Source organism: Pezoporus occidentalis, unplaced genomic scaffold, assembly GCF_034315485.1.
Source record: "Pezoporus occidentalis ecotype Australia unplaced genomic scaffold, CSIRO_AGI_Poc_V1 ctg97, whole genome shotgun sequence".
Taxonomy (NCBI): Eukaryota; Metazoa; Chordata; class Aves; order Psittaciformes; family Psittacidae; genus Pezoporus; species Pezoporus occidentalis.
Window position 1 is genome coordinate 745,191 of NW_026916336.1, and position 19,020 is coordinate 764,210.

At 46.9% G+C, this 19,020-nt stretch overlaps 1 protein-coding gene across 1 annotated transcript; it reads right to left on the reverse strand.

Annotated features, from left to right (window-relative positions):
- Nucleotides 1-5,611: 5,611 nt before the first annotated feature.
- On the reverse strand, nucleotides 5,612-18,950 carry DNAJB11 (DnaJ heat shock protein family (Hsp40) member B11). Its single transcript, XM_062606569.1, has 10 exons — nucleotides 18,744-18,950; nucleotides 18,459-18,615; nucleotides 15,296-15,393; nucleotides 13,643-13,775; nucleotides 12,556-12,698; nucleotides 11,970-12,052; nucleotides 11,307-11,364; nucleotides 10,624-10,735; nucleotides 10,070-10,229; nucleotides 5,612-6,007 (listed from the first exon to the last, which is right to left on the reverse strand). Exons 1-10 carry the CDS (start codon nucleotides 18,809-18,811, stop codon nucleotides 5,943-5,945), a joined length of 1,077 nt encoding a protein of 358 aa, XP_062462553.1. The 5' UTR covers nucleotides 18,812-18,950; the 3' UTR covers nucleotides 5,612-5,942.
- Between the last annotated feature and the right edge of the window lie 70 nt (nucleotides 18,951-19,020).

Here is a 19,020-nt window from a genome sequence, read left to right on the forward strand (position 1 = left end):
GACTTTGGTTACATTAAGTATTAATCTTGGCTGCATTTCCCTTTCACCCATAGCGAGATTTTGAGCACATCAGCCTTCTTATGCTCATCACTGCTGCCCCAAAGGCAAGAAAGGCTGGGGATTAGCCAGGAACTGGCTTGGGCCACTGAAACAGGGGACAGCATAGGAGCTAGGAGCTTCCTGGAGTAACTTCCAGCTCATTCCTTTCTAAATACCCTTCCCTGCAGCTCAAAGAAAGGAGGGGCAGTGGGGAAGATGGGGAGAGGTGCAGGGCAGAAAGGGGATGGGAAGATGACATAGTGCTTGTCCTTAAGGAGGGATGGAGGAGAAGGTCTCCAAAGACCACATCTCATCACCCTGGCCCCCAGCCACAGCACAAGCAGCCCTGCCAGGCAGGCAGGGGCCGAGGCACTCCCCACCCTCCAGCCAGCAACTTTGCACAAGAGGAATGGCAGCCAAGAGGTCACAGACTCCAAAACAAGGCTGAGGCACACGGATGTCACTGCTTGGCCTCGGAAGAAGTGTCCTTGGCCAGCAGCTTTGCTGTGGACTGAGCACTACAAGTCCTTGCTGTGGGCATCAGGGGACAAGGGTCTGATGCTGAAGGTTAAACAACATAGGTTTGCTCCCCACAAAGGGATAAGAATGCTTGTAGCCAGCTTCCAGCAGGAAGAAACTGCTTCATTCCCAGCTCTGCCTTGGTTTTTGGACTTGAGGCATCACCGTTACCTGCATGTGAAGGCAGATGTTGCACTGTGGTCCTAATACACAGAGTGATTCTTATGCCAAGTGTGTCATTGGGTACAGACTGGCATCAGGGATGATGGCACTGGGGATAGACCCAGGCTGGAGAAACTGGGTAGGTCTGGAACAACAGGCTTGTTTTGCTTATGAAACTTGCCATATTTTGGAGAGATGAGGATGTCTCTGCTTTAAAGCTCTGTAAAAGCCTTTTTCCTGACCCCAGTTCCCTATGCATGTTGGTTGCAGCAGGAGAGAGCTCCAGAAAGGAGCAGACTTGGTTGCTGAGATAAGTCTCTGTCAATGCTCACGAGGATATGAGGCAGCAGCCAGCAGAGGGGATCCCCCTGGAACAGCTGGATCCCAAGGAACAGCCGGATCCCAAGGAACAGCCTCATCTCAAGCTGTGCCCATGGGCAATGCACCCGAGCCCAGTGCCACCTCCCTAGTGGTGACCCGCACCTGCACTCAACACAGACACAGCGGCCAAGAGCAGAGGGGTTATGCTGATAGCATCCGCTCCAGCACATCACAGCCCCAAAACTGCTCTTCCTTATCCCAAACTGCCCCATCACAGGGTCACCAATACCTAGCCCCAAGCACCATGCTGGGGACACATGGCCAGGCTATCCCTCACTGTTCTGAGGTGCACCATGGCTGTTGGTAGCCACATCCATGGCTGATCCTCTCCCAGATTTAGCTATTCTGCCCTTAATCACAGCCTGGGACAGACACTAACACTTAACTGTGTATCCTGTCAACTGAGGGTTGTTTTTAGTTTGCTACTTGTTTTGCTTCCTGCGTGAGGGCCAACAAGGCCACACACAGCCCCTCAGAAGCTTTAACACCAAAGCAGAATCTTCCCCAGGGAAAACTATCCTCGTCATCTGCACTGATCACTGCATGAGGCTTGGCCTTCCATCCACCACATGGTTTCCATCACTCGGCTCTGCTATCGCTAGCTTGGATAAGAGTTGAGATAAGACGCCCAGCCTTGAACATTGTTCCAATGAGTAAGATGATGCTGATGTGCCGAGAACTGGCTTTCCCTTTCACCCATGTTCCATGGGATGAGGGGCTTTACAACACTTCCAGCCAGCCCTCCTGAGCTAGGGATGCTTTTTGGGGGAAACATAGTTTTGGGGGTGAAAGCTGTTTGGTATCTGCTCTCTAGCAGCATCCTAATTCAGAGTGAGTGGGCAGGTCCCTGGAAACACTTAACAGCAGGGAAAAGGGAACAGGGTGTATGGATGCCCAGGACCCATCACTGCCCTCTTCCCTTTCCTCTCACCTCCCAGCCCAGAGTGCCTGACCACACCAGAGGAAACAGGAGGAGAAAGCTGGCTGCTGGCCACAGTCAACACCAAGCAGGGCTATGTGGCACTAGGGATGAACGGAAGCTTCTGGGCAGTGGGATACCACCAGTGCTGCCACACCTCCTGCCCTGCCCCAACCGGGCTGTCCCCTCCCTGGCCTTTGGGCTGAGCAAGACATCCGCTGCTCCTGCCACAGGAGCAGAAAGCAAAGCTGTTGTCTAGAAAGCACATTATCCAGGAAGGAATCATCACTTCCACCTTCCCTTCCCAGCCAGGGACCCCCCCTGGTCCTCAGCAGTTTGAGCAGATAGATTTGCAGTGCTCCTGAATACATGTGCCTTCAGAGCAATTTTATCCTAGCATCAGTCACTTCTGCCCTCTTTCCTCTCTCCCTGCACTGCCTGTCTCTCATAAGCAGAAAAGTTTAGACAAACATAGATAAGTACTTTAAAATAACAAGCTCTTAAGTAAAAACAACAGGAAAACCAAACACTGTACTTGCAGAGAAGTTTCCATGGACAAGAAACACTTTTCCACTCCCTGACCAGACTTGGGGATAAAGGAATGCTCTATGCAAGCAGTGCCACTTGCTGTAGCGAGAAGTAAGACAGCAGTGGCCTTCTGCATAGCTAAAACCCTCAGAAACAAACTGCACCTTTGGGCTCCTCAGGACACACATACCTAATGCTGAAGCTCTTGTGCATCCTGGGATGCATCAAGAAGAGTGTGGCTAGCAGGTCAAGGGAGGTGGTCCTCCCCCTCTGCTCTGCCCTGATGGAGCCTCACCTGGAATACTGCATCCAGCTCTGGGCTCCCTAGTACAAGGGAGACACAGAGCTCCTACAGCAAGTCCAGCAAAAAGCTACTACGACAAGTAAGGGTCTGGAGCATCTTTCATGTGAGGAAAGGCTGAGGGAGCCAGGCTTGTTCAGCCTAGAGAAAACTCTGGGGATCTGATCAATGTGTGTACGTATCCAGAGGGAGAGGGTCAAGAGGATGAGGCTGGGCTCTTCTCAGTGGTGCCAGGGTATAGAACAAGAGGCAATGGGCATAAACTAAAACACAGGAAGCCCACCTGAACACAAAGAAAAACTTCTGTACCATAAGGGCAATTGAGCACTGGAATAGGTTGCCCAGAGCAGTTGTAGAGTCTTCTGCCCTGGAGATAGTCAAGAGTTGCCTGGACACAATCCTGAGCAATGTGCTCCAGGAGACCATGCCTGAGCAGGTAAACCCCTAGTGGTCCCTTTCAGCCTCAACTGGTTTGATTCTGTAAACATCTAAGCCTCCTAGGAAGCATTTATATGCGATGGAGTACACGCATGCTAGGACTTACTCACACCAGCTAAATGTTACTGAAATATAGGACGCAGGATGTCACAGACACTGAACAGCTCCCACACCCTCACCAGCCAGACATCCTGGGGCCCTTTGGAGGACAAATACTTCCCCCCATGATGCACAAGCAGCACAAGACTTCTCAGGCAAGTGGACAAAACCAGATGGAAGCGTTTGAACCAGACCCTGGCAAGCACTAGTGTATGCTGGTGCCTGCAGAGAAAGCATGGAAATCCTGGAAGTTCTGTCTGAAGGTGGGGAAAGGTGGAGGACCCCAGCTCTGCACAAAGCCAGGGGGGGAAAGGAAGGAAGCAGAGTTGCTTGCTGTGATTTGAGGCTTTCTTTCCTGTTCTGATTCTTACCCTTGTAAAAGCTGGGGCTTTGCAGTTGCTGTTGTTGTTCTGCACAGCACTAGCTCTCACAGGAGTGCAGACCCACAATGAAAACTAAAACAACCAAAGGAAGGAAAAGAATTAGCAGGAAAAACAGCAGCAGGAACAAGTACTCATGCCTGAAATAAATGCACTGCCTGCTGCTAGGGGTGCAGGTAGGAAAGGTTACACCACCTTCTCCTGGAAAGTTGAGGCTTTGGTGTTAAATCCCAGCTTTTGGCTTTACTGCTACAGGTGGGCACTGGCAGCATGACTGTGCACCAGTGGAATAGCAAGGCAATCAAACAGACCTTTGAGGGGCCGAGATAACACGGAACAGCCCCATGCACAGGGATATTGAAGGAGATTTTCTTTGAATTCTGAGGTTTCTTAGAAATCAAATCTAAGGAGGGAAGTGCAGACAGAGCTGCCTACACACACCGGCAAAGAGGCTGTCATCAAGTGGGCTGATACTCAGCCTCAGCTGGGATTAAAGCTCACACTTACAGATTTGGAGGAAGACAAGCATTGAGAACAAAGGCTTGGCATCCCAGGTTTGTCTTGTCCCCCTCTCAGCTGACCCCGAAGCCCCCACTTTGCTCTGCCAAGGCAGATGTACAGAGCATCCAACAGGAAACCTTCCCGGTGTTGCTGCTTCCTTTGCGTCAGCTCCCGCTGAAGGGTTGGGTGGGACATTGCTAGACCAAGGGCACACACAAGGGCCGGGCCAGAGCTGCTCTCCCCCAAGCTCATGTAGGAGCTACTTAAAAGTCCACAATGAAGAAAACCAAACACCACAAAACAACCTACCTCAAGTGTCCTGCTGCTGCTGCTCCCAGCAAACACCTCCATATAGAAAAAAAAACAGATCTCATCCAAATCCCAGGCATGGCACAAGGTATAAGGCTGTAAGGATCTCACTTTATAGTTACTGAGAGCTCAGAGGGAAGCAGCAGAATGCTGTGTTACACCAACTCATTTCTCTTGCTGCCTACATCCCTGTCAGTAAAGCAGAAGTCTGCCTGACACAGGCATCTCTGAGAAATTGTTTAGCTACCAACCCTGAAGAACTTATGGAGATGAGCATCTTCTGATCAGGATACATAAGCAGAGTCTTCATGACAGAAACCAGAGCAGCACAGGAACCTCCCCACTGGGTTACCAGACTCTCAAGTAGTTCAAATAAAGCAGCTACAAAGCTTTTGCTGGTATTACCAGCTGTAGTTTCACCCTTTACAGCAGCTCACAGCTTAGATCGTGGAAAAGACCATTCCCTGTTAGCTGTTCCAGGGCTGAAATACATAAAAGCAGGTAGATTTTGCCATTCCAACTCAAAACATCTTTATTTCTGTGCTATTGGCTTCATCTGTCCTCACAGAGGACAGACTGCAGGAGGTAAGTGAACTTTTCCAGACAAGCTGATGGTTACACTTGGGAGCAACAAGGAAGAGCCAAGGCCATGAGGAGCCATTCTCATTATTTTCTGTGGAAGTCTTGAGGAGTCTTTGCTTAGCTGTTGTGACTTCAGATTCAAAAATCAAGCATTAGCTTCTGGGACAAGAGGACTACTTGGTAGTTAAGAGCCCACAGGAGCAAGAGACTCTTCCCCTGCTTTCCCAGCTGTATGGGCGGCTTAACATAGCCCCTAAAGCCTCTCTTGCCAGTCCACTCCCACCAGCACCTGTACTCCTGCCCCAGAAACACAGACTCTGAACAAACTCCGTACTCTGGGCTCAGAGGGGAAGGGGATGAAGGGCTGGGATTAAAAAAAACAAACTCCAAAAAGACTGACACAAAGGACATAAAAAGCAGGAGAAGCTATGAAAATATGTTGAGATGGTCAAGAAAAGTCACATCAAAATATATTTAAAAACCAGAAATTCCAATCTGTGTGGAATTTAAAACTCCTTTCTCCACCTTTTTTTTTTAATCCTCTGCTCAAGGAGTCTCTGCTGTTCCAGGACATGGAACATGATAGGCAGCACCAGTTACATCCTGAAAAGGGTAGCATTTCTCCCAACTCATCTGAGCACTTCCACCATTGACAAAGAAAAAGAATTATATATACCTCAACAATTGTCCCACCCTCCCTCTTTTCCATTCTACAGTGGGCAGGAGAAAAGACTGCAAACAAATTTGACTTTCTGTTGTCAGGTAAGTCCCATTTTTCCACACATCAATATCCCTGCAATCCATTGTACACCTTCTGCACCGATCCTTGTTTCAGCAACTGTTTGAGACCTGCAAAAGAAAGGAAGGCATTACTGCACAGCACAAACAGGACTCTCCATTTCCTGTTCCCGCTGCATTTACACATCTGGCTCAGAGAATCACAAAACAACCCAAAAAATAAGAAAAAATCCTCCCAAACCCAGCAGTGTGACAGCTTTACTCCCACTCCTTCAGCATCCCCACCAGAAGAAACAGGACCAAGGTTAGCGATGTTGTAACAGGGCTTTCATGCACTCTCAGGACCACACAAGACCAGTGGTTCCAGGGACAAAATCTCCTTTCCTACAAACTCAAGCTCCTCACAGCTCTGTAAGGGATAAACCTTACTTGCAGTGCTGCTTTGCTGTTGAAGTTGACAACAATTCTGTCATCTTAAAGTACAAATGCAACAACAAACAACTTGCTAAGTACTTCCAATGTCTAATTAATGTAGCTTACCTCCCAAGGCTCCCTCTACCACTCAAGAGAAACCTGCTAGCAGCAAGCTCAGGAGGGCTATGTTTGAGTCCTGGACTTGCCAGCTATAGAAATCCACAGGAGTAACTAGAAAACAGGTTTTCACACTGGTATGTGGTGCCTGGGGACACTACCGTCCACTAGAAGCAATCCTTAAAGGCAACCAAGAGAAGCAAACTTATCTATGGGATTAAGGATCCTATTGAAGGCCTGAAAATCTTAAGGGTTTTTGAAACCCACTGTTTCAAAAGGATTTTAGATGACTTTTCAAATACCACCTTCCACATTCATAAAACACTTCAAGGAGCTGACTGCTCTGAGGTCCTGTCAGTATTAAATTTTCAGCAGAACAGGATAAGTGACTCAGCCGTTAAAACCATACTAGCTCATCTACTGGGGTCAGCATATTCAGGGAAAGACTGGCAGTGCTACTGAAAGGACAAGTCCACACAAAACAGAGGAAGCAGATGTATTACACTGTTTTTTCCAGAGATAAAGAGGGAGACCCCTCTGATTAAAGTCAGCCCCGACACACACTGCCAGGACTCCCACTGCCCTGGCCACAGCATCCCTCAGGGCATGGCAGCATCTCTGCTCTGACCAGCACCAGAAACCACTGAGCCTGAGGAAGTGCTGTCAGGACTCAAAACAAAGGAGAAAACTCCCCGCACCATGGGTAACTTCCAAATAATAATAAAAAAATTAAGTTAAACTGCTATAATTCTGCTGCTGGATGTTCCCAGAACAAAGCACACAAGCAGCTGGCCTGTACCTCAACATGACAGTAGATGGGACTGCAGTCCTGCCTCAAATGACCTAAATCTGCTGCTGCAGTGAAGCCAGTCTTGGCATCACAATGTACAGGTTTGTACAAGAGGTCAGATCAGGCTGCCTAGAAAATACTGTTATAGTTGTTAACTTGAAGTGAGGTCCTCAGGCATGGGGAGGGAATATCAGCAATTAAACGAATCAATTTGTGACATTCCTGAAAGGTTAGGGGTTTTTTGGTCCAGTCCATCAACAAATCCAGCTAAAAGATATTAACGTTTCCCTGCAAACCTTGTCCTGCTTGTCTACCCTTCAATCATTCTGGCTATAGATACTACTGTTCTTTAAGACCAGTGATTTCATGCAGAAAGGTCACAGTAGCTGTTAAAATACTGGAAAACTGTTCTGGAAGTAGTAACTGGAAAAGAGATGGCTCTCTGCCAGGCAAGAGTTATTCATGCTTCTTGCTTGACAGCCAGAGAATCCTGAACACTCTTCTACGCTCAGAAATATCCCTAACAGTGGGGCAAAGCAAGCCCCTATACAGGAGCCCCTAATCATTAAGGGTAGGTCATTCTCCAGGGGAGTGCAACACAAGTTCACTTCCCCTCCACAGCTAAAGGAGGCTCCAAGTCACTTCCTGGCTAATGGGCAAGAGGAAGTGCCAACTGGATGTGTAGCTCTTTGGAAGGAAAACCATAGCTGGAGAAAGGTGTGCTCCAGTAACCCTGAAGGACCATTCCCATACCTCATTTCCTGCTAGCTAGCTCTAGGCAGCTGCCTGCTGGCCTGAAGGATACCCCCATTATTGCACAGGATATGTCAACGTGTACCTGATGTTCAGCCAGGAGCTACAGCACCTCAGGCATTTTTTACTAGAGACAACTTTGAGATTATTCTGACACCAACAGGTTACAGGTTACAACACAACCTGGACACTTGCTGAGCCTGCTGGTGCTCTCTGGGCACTCCAGAGTTAAAGCATGGAATCCAAAGCTCCAAAACAGACTATAAACAAGCATCAGTAAAGATGAATGAGAAATGTCAAAGAGAGAAAGTGACCTCTGAGCAACAGGCAATAAATTCCCTGATGTCACACTGGCAGGAAAGAAAGCATATTATTTCTCTGACTCTAAAGCTTAGGCTAACCAGAGTGGTGCTCTCCAAGTCAAGAGTTATCTTCTGACTGCCCCAGGAGCTGTGCATATGGTTATAAGAAATTAGGACCACTGCCAACAATAAGAAAAAAAGGGATGTTTTGAATCCTGAAGCTTACAGTCTTCCTTTGAATGTGTACACTGAACTGCTGCCATACAACATGAATAGATGTATTCCCTCATAAAACTCCTTAAATCACTGGATGTTTGGAGATATTCTAGCACTCAGAAATGCATTTGACTGCCTACCCAGTCACCTTCCCCTGGGGAGCATAGAACTGCTTTAGGAGGGAGTGAAATGCGCAAAGGGCCCATGCCTGAACACCCTCGTGCCAGTACCGTCATGTCTCTGATGCCAGGATACCCGTAAAGGTCTGTGAGCAATTTTGACAAAGACAGAGGCCTCTATGACTGCTCCTTGCCTCTTCTAAACTGCCAAGAGCAACAGCTGGAATAACCTCAGGTCTGTTTGAGAGGTGTCATTGCCTTACAAAGCTTCCAGAAGGGCAGCAGATCCTGGAATGAGACCACACTGTGCTCTGCAGCCCTCACTGGGCACAACACGCTTGAAGCAAAATCGGGAAAGCACAGGGGTCAAAACACAAAACAAGTGAACTCAAAACACAGCCCACAGGCACGGTCCTCACTGCAGAAGTCTGCGACAAACAGCTGCAGAGTCACAGAACATCAGTCAGCCCTGGAGCTACCAACTGGGCTCCAAGTGGGAGCTAGCACAGTATGGCCAATGCAACAGTAAATGTCACAGGGCTGACCCCCCCGCCCCGGGACTGGCTTCCCTCTACACACTTGAGGTGTACAGGAAAGCTGCCCATACACCTCATTCCACCAGGACAGCTGCCAGAATCCACTAAAAAGGTAACTTAAAATGGAGAAAGTATGATAGCCCTGGCCAGCAGGAAGAAGTTTTGAGGTTAAGGTTTTCTAAAGAGCTGTACTGGTATATTCCAGGAACTTCTTTGTTCTATAGCAGAAGACAAGGCCCTTGATGCCTACTCTGAAACTTTGTGAACCTACCACAGAAGCTGCTGAAACAAACGGGAATTTCCAGCTAGGAGTACAATATTTATCCCTTGTCAATCTTGGGATTTCTACATGGGTCATCAAGTTTTCATTTGAGTACTAAAGCTGAGAAGTAGATCTCTATTGCATCCGTCTTTCCTAGACAGCCACAAAGCACTTAGGGTAGAAGGAAATGTAGAGAGGAACAATCCTTCTGATGCTGTATGACTCTTTACCCTTGACAGCAGAGGGATTTTCACAAGTCTTGCCCCTAAGAAAGCAGAAGCAGGGCCTTGAAAACTGCCTGTGATCCCATTCCAGCAGAAGCAAAGCAGGCAGAAGCTAAGCCCAGTAAGTCTTTCAGTTCAGACAGATGGCCAGCTACAAAACAAAGAACCTGCAAATTTGCCAAGTGCTACATACCAGCAGTAGCACATCCCAACTTAATCTGGCTCCCTACAACTGCAGCAGCCAAGTTCACTTGGCTTCAAAGGGAAAGAGAAGTTAATCACAGGGCACTGGCCAACTGTGTTATGCTGTACAAGGGGCACAGGGAAAGGAGAGCCCCTCCTGACCACTGCAGGCCCCGATTCTGTTGTGCCAATGTCTTATCAGCTTTGGCTAGAGGTCTGTGCAGCCTGCTGCCATGGCAAGGCTTGAAAACACGCACCTTCCCGCTGCTCATTTGTCAGCTGCTCTTTGGGGAACTCCACATCAAACGTTATTATTAGTGAGCCTTTGATATTATTGTTATCAAAATTTGGAAGACCTTCTCCTTTCTTCCACAGTTTGGCCCCAGATTTCGTAATTTTATCCCGAGCAATGTGAACCTAGAGACAAAAGAAATTTCAGGACATTACTACTGTTCTGTGTGCATTCCAATACATCAATGCCCTTTCCATCCCACTGGAAAGCTTCCAATGATACCGATTCTTTGCCAAAGTCAGTGATACGCAATGGGTCCAGGTGGTGTTAGCGTCAGAACTAACACCACTGAAGACAGCAGATGAAGTAACTGCTGTGACAGCCGGGACCAGAGCACCACACCGTGCAGCCCTTGCAGAGCCTGTTATGACTCCACGGAAATTTGTCTGGAAGGCACTAGCCAAGGGGATGCTGTACACACCCAGCAGTTCACACCCCCTGAGCAAGATAACCCCCAGCACAGAAGACCTGCAGTTAAACTTTTTTAATACAAAGCAAGAACACAAACTGTTGCCTCACCTTGTGTCCATCCAAGTGGGCGATATCCATTTCAAAGCCTGTAAGTGCCTCGACCAGCGAGATTGTCACATTTGTATACAGGTCATCTCCTCTTCTTTCAAAGACTGGGTGCCTGTGGAAATAAAAAACATTGGAACTTTTCTTCTTCCAAATAGGGAAAACAGGTCCTCTAGCTTCTTCCCCTCTGTTTATGAGTTTGGAGAACTCACAAATCAGAGAGGAAGTGAAAAAGGAATTAAATTTAGCTTCATTTTCCTGTGTGTGCTATGTACTACCAAATAACTTTTCTATTTCTAGGGCAATGAGTGGCAAGGCGTGTCAAGAAGCTGTGACTCACACAACAATCTTCTTAGAAGTGCATTTCCTTACAATAAGGAGATAGTATGTTTATGGAAAAATGAGATTTTTCATGTGATTCACACAGGAGCCACTAATGCACGCCAGCATTCAAGCCAAATAAAAGTGGAATTATAACAGCATCTTACCAATGGTGAATCCAGCTACTTCAGCATCAGCAGGGTTGAACATCCTGCACAGCCCTGAGTAACAAACCCCTGGCTGCACCAACTCTGCTGAAGGGCAAGATACATACTAGCCAAGCAGGCAATGCTGGCCAGAAAATTGCTTGCAAGCTTCCTTTTATAGTAACCAGAAAAAGCAGACTAGCTAGGCCAGTTACTTACTTAAGGACTTTTATTCGGAAGCGTAAATCACCTGGCTCCCCATCCACATGGGGCTCACCTGTGAAGGGAAAAGCTCTGTTTAAAGGAGCTATTTAGTAACAACTGAAGAAACAAGTAGTATATTAAACACAAGAGATTTTCAGCTCACATGTTAGGAGAAAAAACACGTAGTTGATCTTTACATGACTAAAACCCTGCTTAGACAGATGTGCTATTAAACAGCTGAGGACTTTTGAGTATTGCCTCAATGAGCTCATACTGCTCTGCTGCTCTGCAAGACTTGCCTGCATGCTAATGATGTCCTTTACTTGTTGAAGGACTTACCTCCTTGGGCAGAGACATTCCCTCACATACTCAAGCCCAGCACAGATGCTTCTACTCAAAAGTTATCCTAAACATCAAACGTAGATATTGCTTTATATTCTTTTTGTGCACACCCTCAGTACCAGCAAAGGGAGTAGAACTTGGAGTGTTCTCCATACTTATCAGAGAATATGCTCCTGGATTTCAGCAGCACACAGAAGACACAGCACTTAAAACCACATGTACTGATCATTTATGAAAAGCAGGGCTTGGACACTTTGACTGCCACACAGACCAGCTTTGCATGACAGGAAAGGAGCAAGACAAAGCTGAGCAGTAGGGCAGTACCCAAATACATACCTTCACCAATGAAGGGATACTCCATACCATCCCTCACACCTGGCTCTATCTCCACTTCCAGCGTTCGCTCCTCATTCACAAGCCTGCAAAGGGAAGAGCAGCCAGGCACTAAGTTTCCAACACTAGGTAGCAGCACCTACTTATGTTACTGGGGTAACACATCTAGAACTGGAGGGTGAGTGTTGCCTTTCTTGTGTGCCGACACCTACCAGAGAAGGCAAGGTTAAGCCACTAAATGCACAGGACAGCAACTGGATGTGCAATTATGCCAGTATTCTATGTCCAGCTGTTCCCAGCTGGAAACTCTGGGCTTCTCTCACTTTGTTTATTAATATTTAGTTGTGGAACTCCCACTGTAGTATTACTGATTGTTCAAGGAAAAAGAGGCTGAAGGAGCAAACTGGGGAGTTTTACTTCTAATAGAGATTGCCAGCTCGACTCTAAGAGTAAGGATTGGCTCCTTGGAAATGAGAAACCTGTGTTAAGTTTTTCACCCCGGATCTTACTGGTAGTACAGGCGCCTTCCTCCCTCTAGTGGTAGGTTTTGAATAAACACCCATATATCATTAAAGAGCATACAACTCACTTGACATTTGGACATTCATCACAAACGACTTCTTGAGTCATTTGGAAACGCCCAGGACCCAACTGGGTGGTCCTCATCTCCTGCCGGCAATTGCATTTCCGTTTGCCAGGTGCCTGTCTTGCCACTGGCTTGTTCCTGACAACCTGCAAGAAAGAGGAAGAGGTCAATACAGCACACAGGCCAGCAACACCCCTAGGTCTCCACAAGCATCTGGATTTCTCAAATACCCTGAAAATAATTTGGTTTCGTGTGCTGCCTCTACAATCCACTTGCCAAGTGGCCTCAGTAAAACATTCTGACAACAGCTTTCATCTTGTGCTTCTTGCTGATCACACATTAAATACCAGAAAAACCTCTCTAGGACACCACTATTCCCATTTCTTTTTCCTGCACACCTTTCTAAATAGAAAAGGTAAAGCTAGGATGAAAAACCTCACACTTTGTGCAGGACAAGGTGGTGATTGTAACCAACGGGCAAAATTATTCGGAGTTCCCCATTTACCCAGAAACTCAAACTTAAGCATCACATATTCTAACATGCAAAGCAGCAGGGATTGTCAGCACCAAAAACGTAGCTTGCTTAAAACAAATACCAAAAATTAAAGGGCCACCATATATTCACCTAGCACGTAACCCAGCAATTTGCAGTGACATGTTTGGCCACATAGAGAGACTATGAAAAATCCTCAACATCATTCTGCAAGAATTATGACATGAATTTAAGGCTTATGAATGGACCCTCAAATATCAATAAATTCTACAGAAAAACCACTTACACTTTTTCCAACTGGGCTACTGAAATACAAACAAGCTACAGATGGTCACTAGCAGCAAATAAACAAGCCGTTATCTTAAGAAACATTATTTTATAGAGAATGGCAGATGGCAAAGATGAGTGTGTTGTTTCTTCAGTTAACTACTAGCAAACAGCATCATAACATCCTTTACTGTCACTGCAAAATACTGAGAAACTGAGCACCTATTTAAGTTCTATTCTTTGGGATGTGATATCATTCTGAGTGGTGGCCAGGCCAGACATCTCAAACCTGAGAACACACTGGACAGACCAACAGGCAACCAAACTTACTTCTACGAAGTTTCCTGAATACACCTCCTCAAGTGTAACCTCCAGGTCCACAATTATGTCACTTCCTCGGGGAATATTCCTGTCTTGTTGGCGAGGGTTACCTCCAAACATGAATCCAAAGTCCCCAAAGAAGCTGCAGTAAAAGCACATCAATTAGTTCAGGAAGAAATTCTCACCAAACAAGGCTCTGAAAGAGAGAGCCATCCAAGGCAGCAACAACATGGTGCTTGGCAAATGCTTCTAGTCCACTAGTGAACAGCCTTCTCACAGTACAAAAGCACCACAGTAAATCCAGATACCTTTCTTTGCTCCTCCAGAACACAAACTAATGCCTTCAAACAAAGTTGTCATGTTGGAAGATATTTCTGTACTAAAGAAAATCAACTTTGGAGCAGGAATTGAACAACACTTCAAAATCTGACCACTGCCTAAGGGAAGTTCTCTCCACATTACACTGAAACCATCACCATAAGGCACAACCTCCGAGTAGTATGTCACCTCTGGCATTTCAGGTCAATGCTAGCAGGTTGTTTTTCAGTAGTTTAAGGACAAGGGGCAGGGATGAGAAAAAACTTCCTAGCAAGTCTCTGTATTTTTCCTCAAAACAGACCAGAAGATGGTGTGAGATCTCACCCAGAGGAATTACCCGAGATGAGCAACTTCAAGAGTTGTTCTAGTAACTGTGTGTCTAGCAGAACCAAAGAGGCCAGTCCTGGGTTCAGCAGTAGCAGTCATTTTTTCTCCTTCTTAGTAGCTGGTGCAGCGCTGTGTTTTGACTTTCAGTCTGGGAACAGAGCTGGTAACACTGATGTTTTAGCCTGACCAAGGACTTTCTGAGCCTCATGCTCTGCCAGGGAGGAGGGGAAGCTGGGAGGAAGCAGAGACAGGACACCTGACCCAAACTGACCAAAGAGGTATTCCATACCCAGGATGTAACTGAGGGTTACCCGGAAGGGCTAGGACTGCTGGGTTGGACGAGATATCAGTCGGTGCTTGGTCAGGCGAGTTATCAGTCAGCGGATGGTGAGGTGTTGTATTCTCTTCCCTTATTTCCTTTATCATTATTATTATTGATGGCAGCAGTAGTGACTTGTGTTATACCTGTTCTTATCTCAACCCGTGGGAGTTGCATTCTTTTTGATTCTCCTCTCCATCCCTCTGGGAGTATGGGGAGGGCAAGAAGGGGGGGAGTGAGTGAACGAGCTGTCTGACTGGTTTTAAACCATGACAGGGCCTTAAACAGAAAATCAGGTTCTGCCTCAGTAACATGCAAGTGCCTTCAGATTTTACTGATCCAAATTCTACAGTTGCTCTAAAACTTACTCTAACTCAATACAGCATTACTTTGCAGAAGAAAAAAGTGACCCAAAGTGCACATGTGATCTGTGACAACAGGTTAAACATCAAGACACTATTGGTTCCCACTCACTGCTTCTGAAGCGAGGACTGATGCATGACAGATAACTGAAAACTGCACATGGGATATCCACTGTAAATATATTTCCTCAAATTCTCAACTGTTGATTCAGATCAGTGCCACCAGACTGGGTGAAAGACCTTAACGCAGAATTTGCCCACGTCAAATGTGCGCACGAGCATCACAAAATTAAAGCCCCAACAGTAAAACAGCCTGAAGTGGCAAAATCTCCTTACTGTGAGAATATGTCTCCATGAGAGCTCTGGTGCCCATCCTTCAATCCCTCCTCACCATATGCATCATACTGCTTCCTCTTCTCCTCATCTGACAGCACCTGGCAATGACATGAAAGCAGACAAGACATTCACCCACAGCTGAGCTGAGTTACTTGAATAAGGCTCTGAGAGGAAGCAGCTCAGCAGTGCTCTTAACTGGGGGACAAGCAGCAATGCTTTACATTACAGAAGTACTGGCTAGAACTTGCTTGCTGCACTGGACTAGAAAAGCTAAACATTTATCAGTTAAACCCATACAAAATAAGTTTTTTTATTCAATCAGAAGAAGTAACACAGAAAATTAAAGTAACACTGAGTTTTCTTACAGATTAAAGAAAGAATCAGAAGGAATAACTCGAATAAGTTCCTGCAAAGCAGCAAACTGAAAAAAAAAAACCAAAACCCAAATCCATAAAGCATGCCACCCCTGTTTCTCAGTTTGTTCTTCAAGCATGCAGAATATGTATTTCTCCAGCCACTATTTCATGGCAGTGATGGTAAGTTCGTCCACCAAGCTGAACCTGCCAAATACAGTAACTGCACCAGTTTGAATGCTGGCCCTCATTCAGAAGGACCACAGAAGTTAGAAGTAACTTCAGTACTGAGGCAAAATAACACATCCCAACACATACAACTTTCAGGACTACAATTTTAATTCCTGAACACTGATCTTTGCTCTTTTCTCCTGCAGAGATCCAGAAGTTTCCAGTCAGATTTAGTTTACCTTCGCCTTCTTCACCTGTTGACTATAGTTAGGAAGGTCAAAAGGCTAGGAGGAGTGAAAACAAATTGAGAAGCAACTGAACAGGTGAAGAAGCTGGCTAAATGATGAAAACCAGCCTGAAATTGTAACTGATGGTAAATGCTAACAACACAGAAAAAAACCCAAATTACTTTACTAGCATCATCTAGTAGATGAGTTAAATTCTCCCTTTGTCCTATTTTGTATTAAACCACACATTTCCAAAGTTGTTGGAGAACACAAGTCTAAGAACACATTTTCAAGACTCCTTGGTTGTTACATTTGGTTGCCTTCACAGCAAAGCAATTATAGTGGACAAGCTTTAGGGGGGGGGGGGGAAAACAACCACCCTCAAGCCATCCTGAGACTAATCACAGACTGGCTTGGGTTGGAAGGGTCCTTGAAGTTCCAGCCCCCTGCCACAGGCAGTGACACCTTCCAGTACAGCAGGTTGCTTCAAGCCCAATCCAACCTGGCCTTGATAGGGCAGACACAGCTTCTCTGGGCAGCCTGTGCCAGGGCCTCATCACCCTCATAGTGAAGAGCATTTCCCCTCTGTCAGGTTAAAGCCATTCCCCCTTGTCCAGTCACCACATACCCTTGTGAAAAGTCCCTCTCCAGCTTCCTTATATGCCTGCTGAAGTAGGGTAGTCTCAGTTCCCTCTTCTTTCTTACTGAAACAACTGTGCGCACACCACACAGCTGCAGGGTGGAAATCACCTAGGCTATTATTAAAATGAGAGACCAAGTAGTTGAATTAACCTACTTTCCCCACATTTTCTTTGAAGACTTTGCTATAGATAGGCAGCCAGCCAAACCCTGAAGAGCAGTACTACTACAGAGGCTGCTGCGTTATGGCACAAAGCACCTTCATTTAGGTTACAACATACACATAATTCTACCTCTCTTTTGCCCGAAACAATCAAATCAACACCCTGAATTTCGCAGCCACTTTAGCAAAAGGATGTGCAAGCTGTACTTGCTAAACAAAGAAACAAAGACCTTGCAGGACATCGAAACGTTACTCCTTCCAAACCTATTTTAAAAGCACACTTATGTCAATACTGGATTTCAACATTCTGATGCATCAGCCTCCAGCTGAAGACTTTGAAGGGAGGTTTCCTAGTTTAATTTTACCAGCATCCAGTGAGAGCATGTTGCATTCTATACGTCTATATGTCTGTGCTAGCACCAAAACTCCACACTTGATGTTGAACAAGGACACTGTTGTGCTTCAATAACACCATGGTTAGGGGAAAACAGGCTCAGTCACTGCTCATAATTAATATTCAGCTCCTTCTGCCACCACATCCCCTGCTGATTTGATTTTACAATCATTTGCTTTTAATAGAAGGAGCACTCTCAACTGTTACTATGGCAAAGAAACAAACTGGGACTCAGGGAAGAGGTAGGGAAATGCTTCCTATGCATACTGTCAATGTGACAAGATCCCAACTCAGCAGTGACACTGAGCTCACAGCTTTGAAGTAAAACACATTCATCAATCTCCAGATGCTGCAAGTGACAGGTAATAAACACTTCTGTCCACAGAAAAATTCCTTATGTTCGCTGGCTTCCTTGTGATAGTTCAGCCAATTTGTTTAAATACGTAACTCTCAACTAAAAAGAGGTTCAGGTCTGATACAAAAGTAAAGTTAGATGTGTTTTCTTTCTGCTCTTTTATCTCCTATCAGCTCAGCCTTACTCACAAACATGCACATATTTGCTCCTGTGCCAATACTCAGGGTTGCATCAGCTATATTCCCTCCTCAAAGAGCTATTAATAAATACCAGAGAATTTAGGTTGCTGCCCTCACTTTCCTCTGGCTAAGTAAGCTAAGGTCTTCTGCTGTCCTTTGACAGAAGGAACTCTGTAATCAACCTGGCAGCCTCTCCATCTCTGTTTTGTATTTGGTACAATGCCTGAAATTTAATATAGTAACAGTGGAACAATGGATTGCACCTGCACCTTATTAGAAGGGCTTTCACATTTCCTAGAAGGGCTCCTTTATTGTTCCTCTGAAAGCTATACGGTAAAGCTTCACAAGACTACTTGTTGGCCAATCTCAGCTTCGTGCTCACAGAATCATAGAATGGATTGGAAGAGACCTTAAAGCTCATCCAGTTACAGGCCCCTGCCACAGGCCAGGACACCTTCCACTAGATGAGGTTGTTTAAAGCCCATCCAACAAAAACCCCCATCTACCCTTCACAGCATGGGAGGACTTCAGATTCCCTGACCTACTTATAACAGGGTGCACAGCTTCACCCCTCATCTGCCCCCGCAGCTACACCAACCCTCACTACACCTGCCCTACACTGCAGGTAGTAATGCCCACTGACAGGCGCAGGGCAGGGGTAACCCGCAGGTCCCGGCCTCACCTCATAGGCAGCCCCCAGGTCCTGGAACTTCTCCTGCGCCCGGGGGTCATCGGGGTTCCTGTCGGGATGGAGCTGCAGCGCCAGTTTCCGGTACGCTTTCTTGATGTCCTTGATGGAGGCGCCGCGGGACACCCCTAGGATCTTGTAGAAGTCCCTCCTGCGGGGAGAAGGAAAGGAAGAGACTGAGGTCCCGTCAGCGCCGCGGCCGCTGAGCCGGAGGGAGGGAGAAGGGGGCCGGCCCAGCACAAAGACGCGGCGGAGGGGACACAGGCCCGGCACACTCACCCCGCGGCGGCCTCCCCGCAGAGGCAGAGCAGCAGCAGGCAGAGACGGCCGAGCCAGCCCAGGGCCATGGCGCGGCGCGGCCGGGCCCGCCTTGCCCAGGGGGAAGGCGGGGAGAGAGCGCGGCGCTTCACAGGCGGGTCCGCGGCCGCCCGCCCCGGCACGGACACCAGCAGACGCGAAACGGGGCCCAGCTACATCCACTGGCCAATAAGATCACGGCGTGGCCCCGCGCGCTGCGTGCCGGTGGCCAATCGGCTGCGCACACTTCACCACCGGC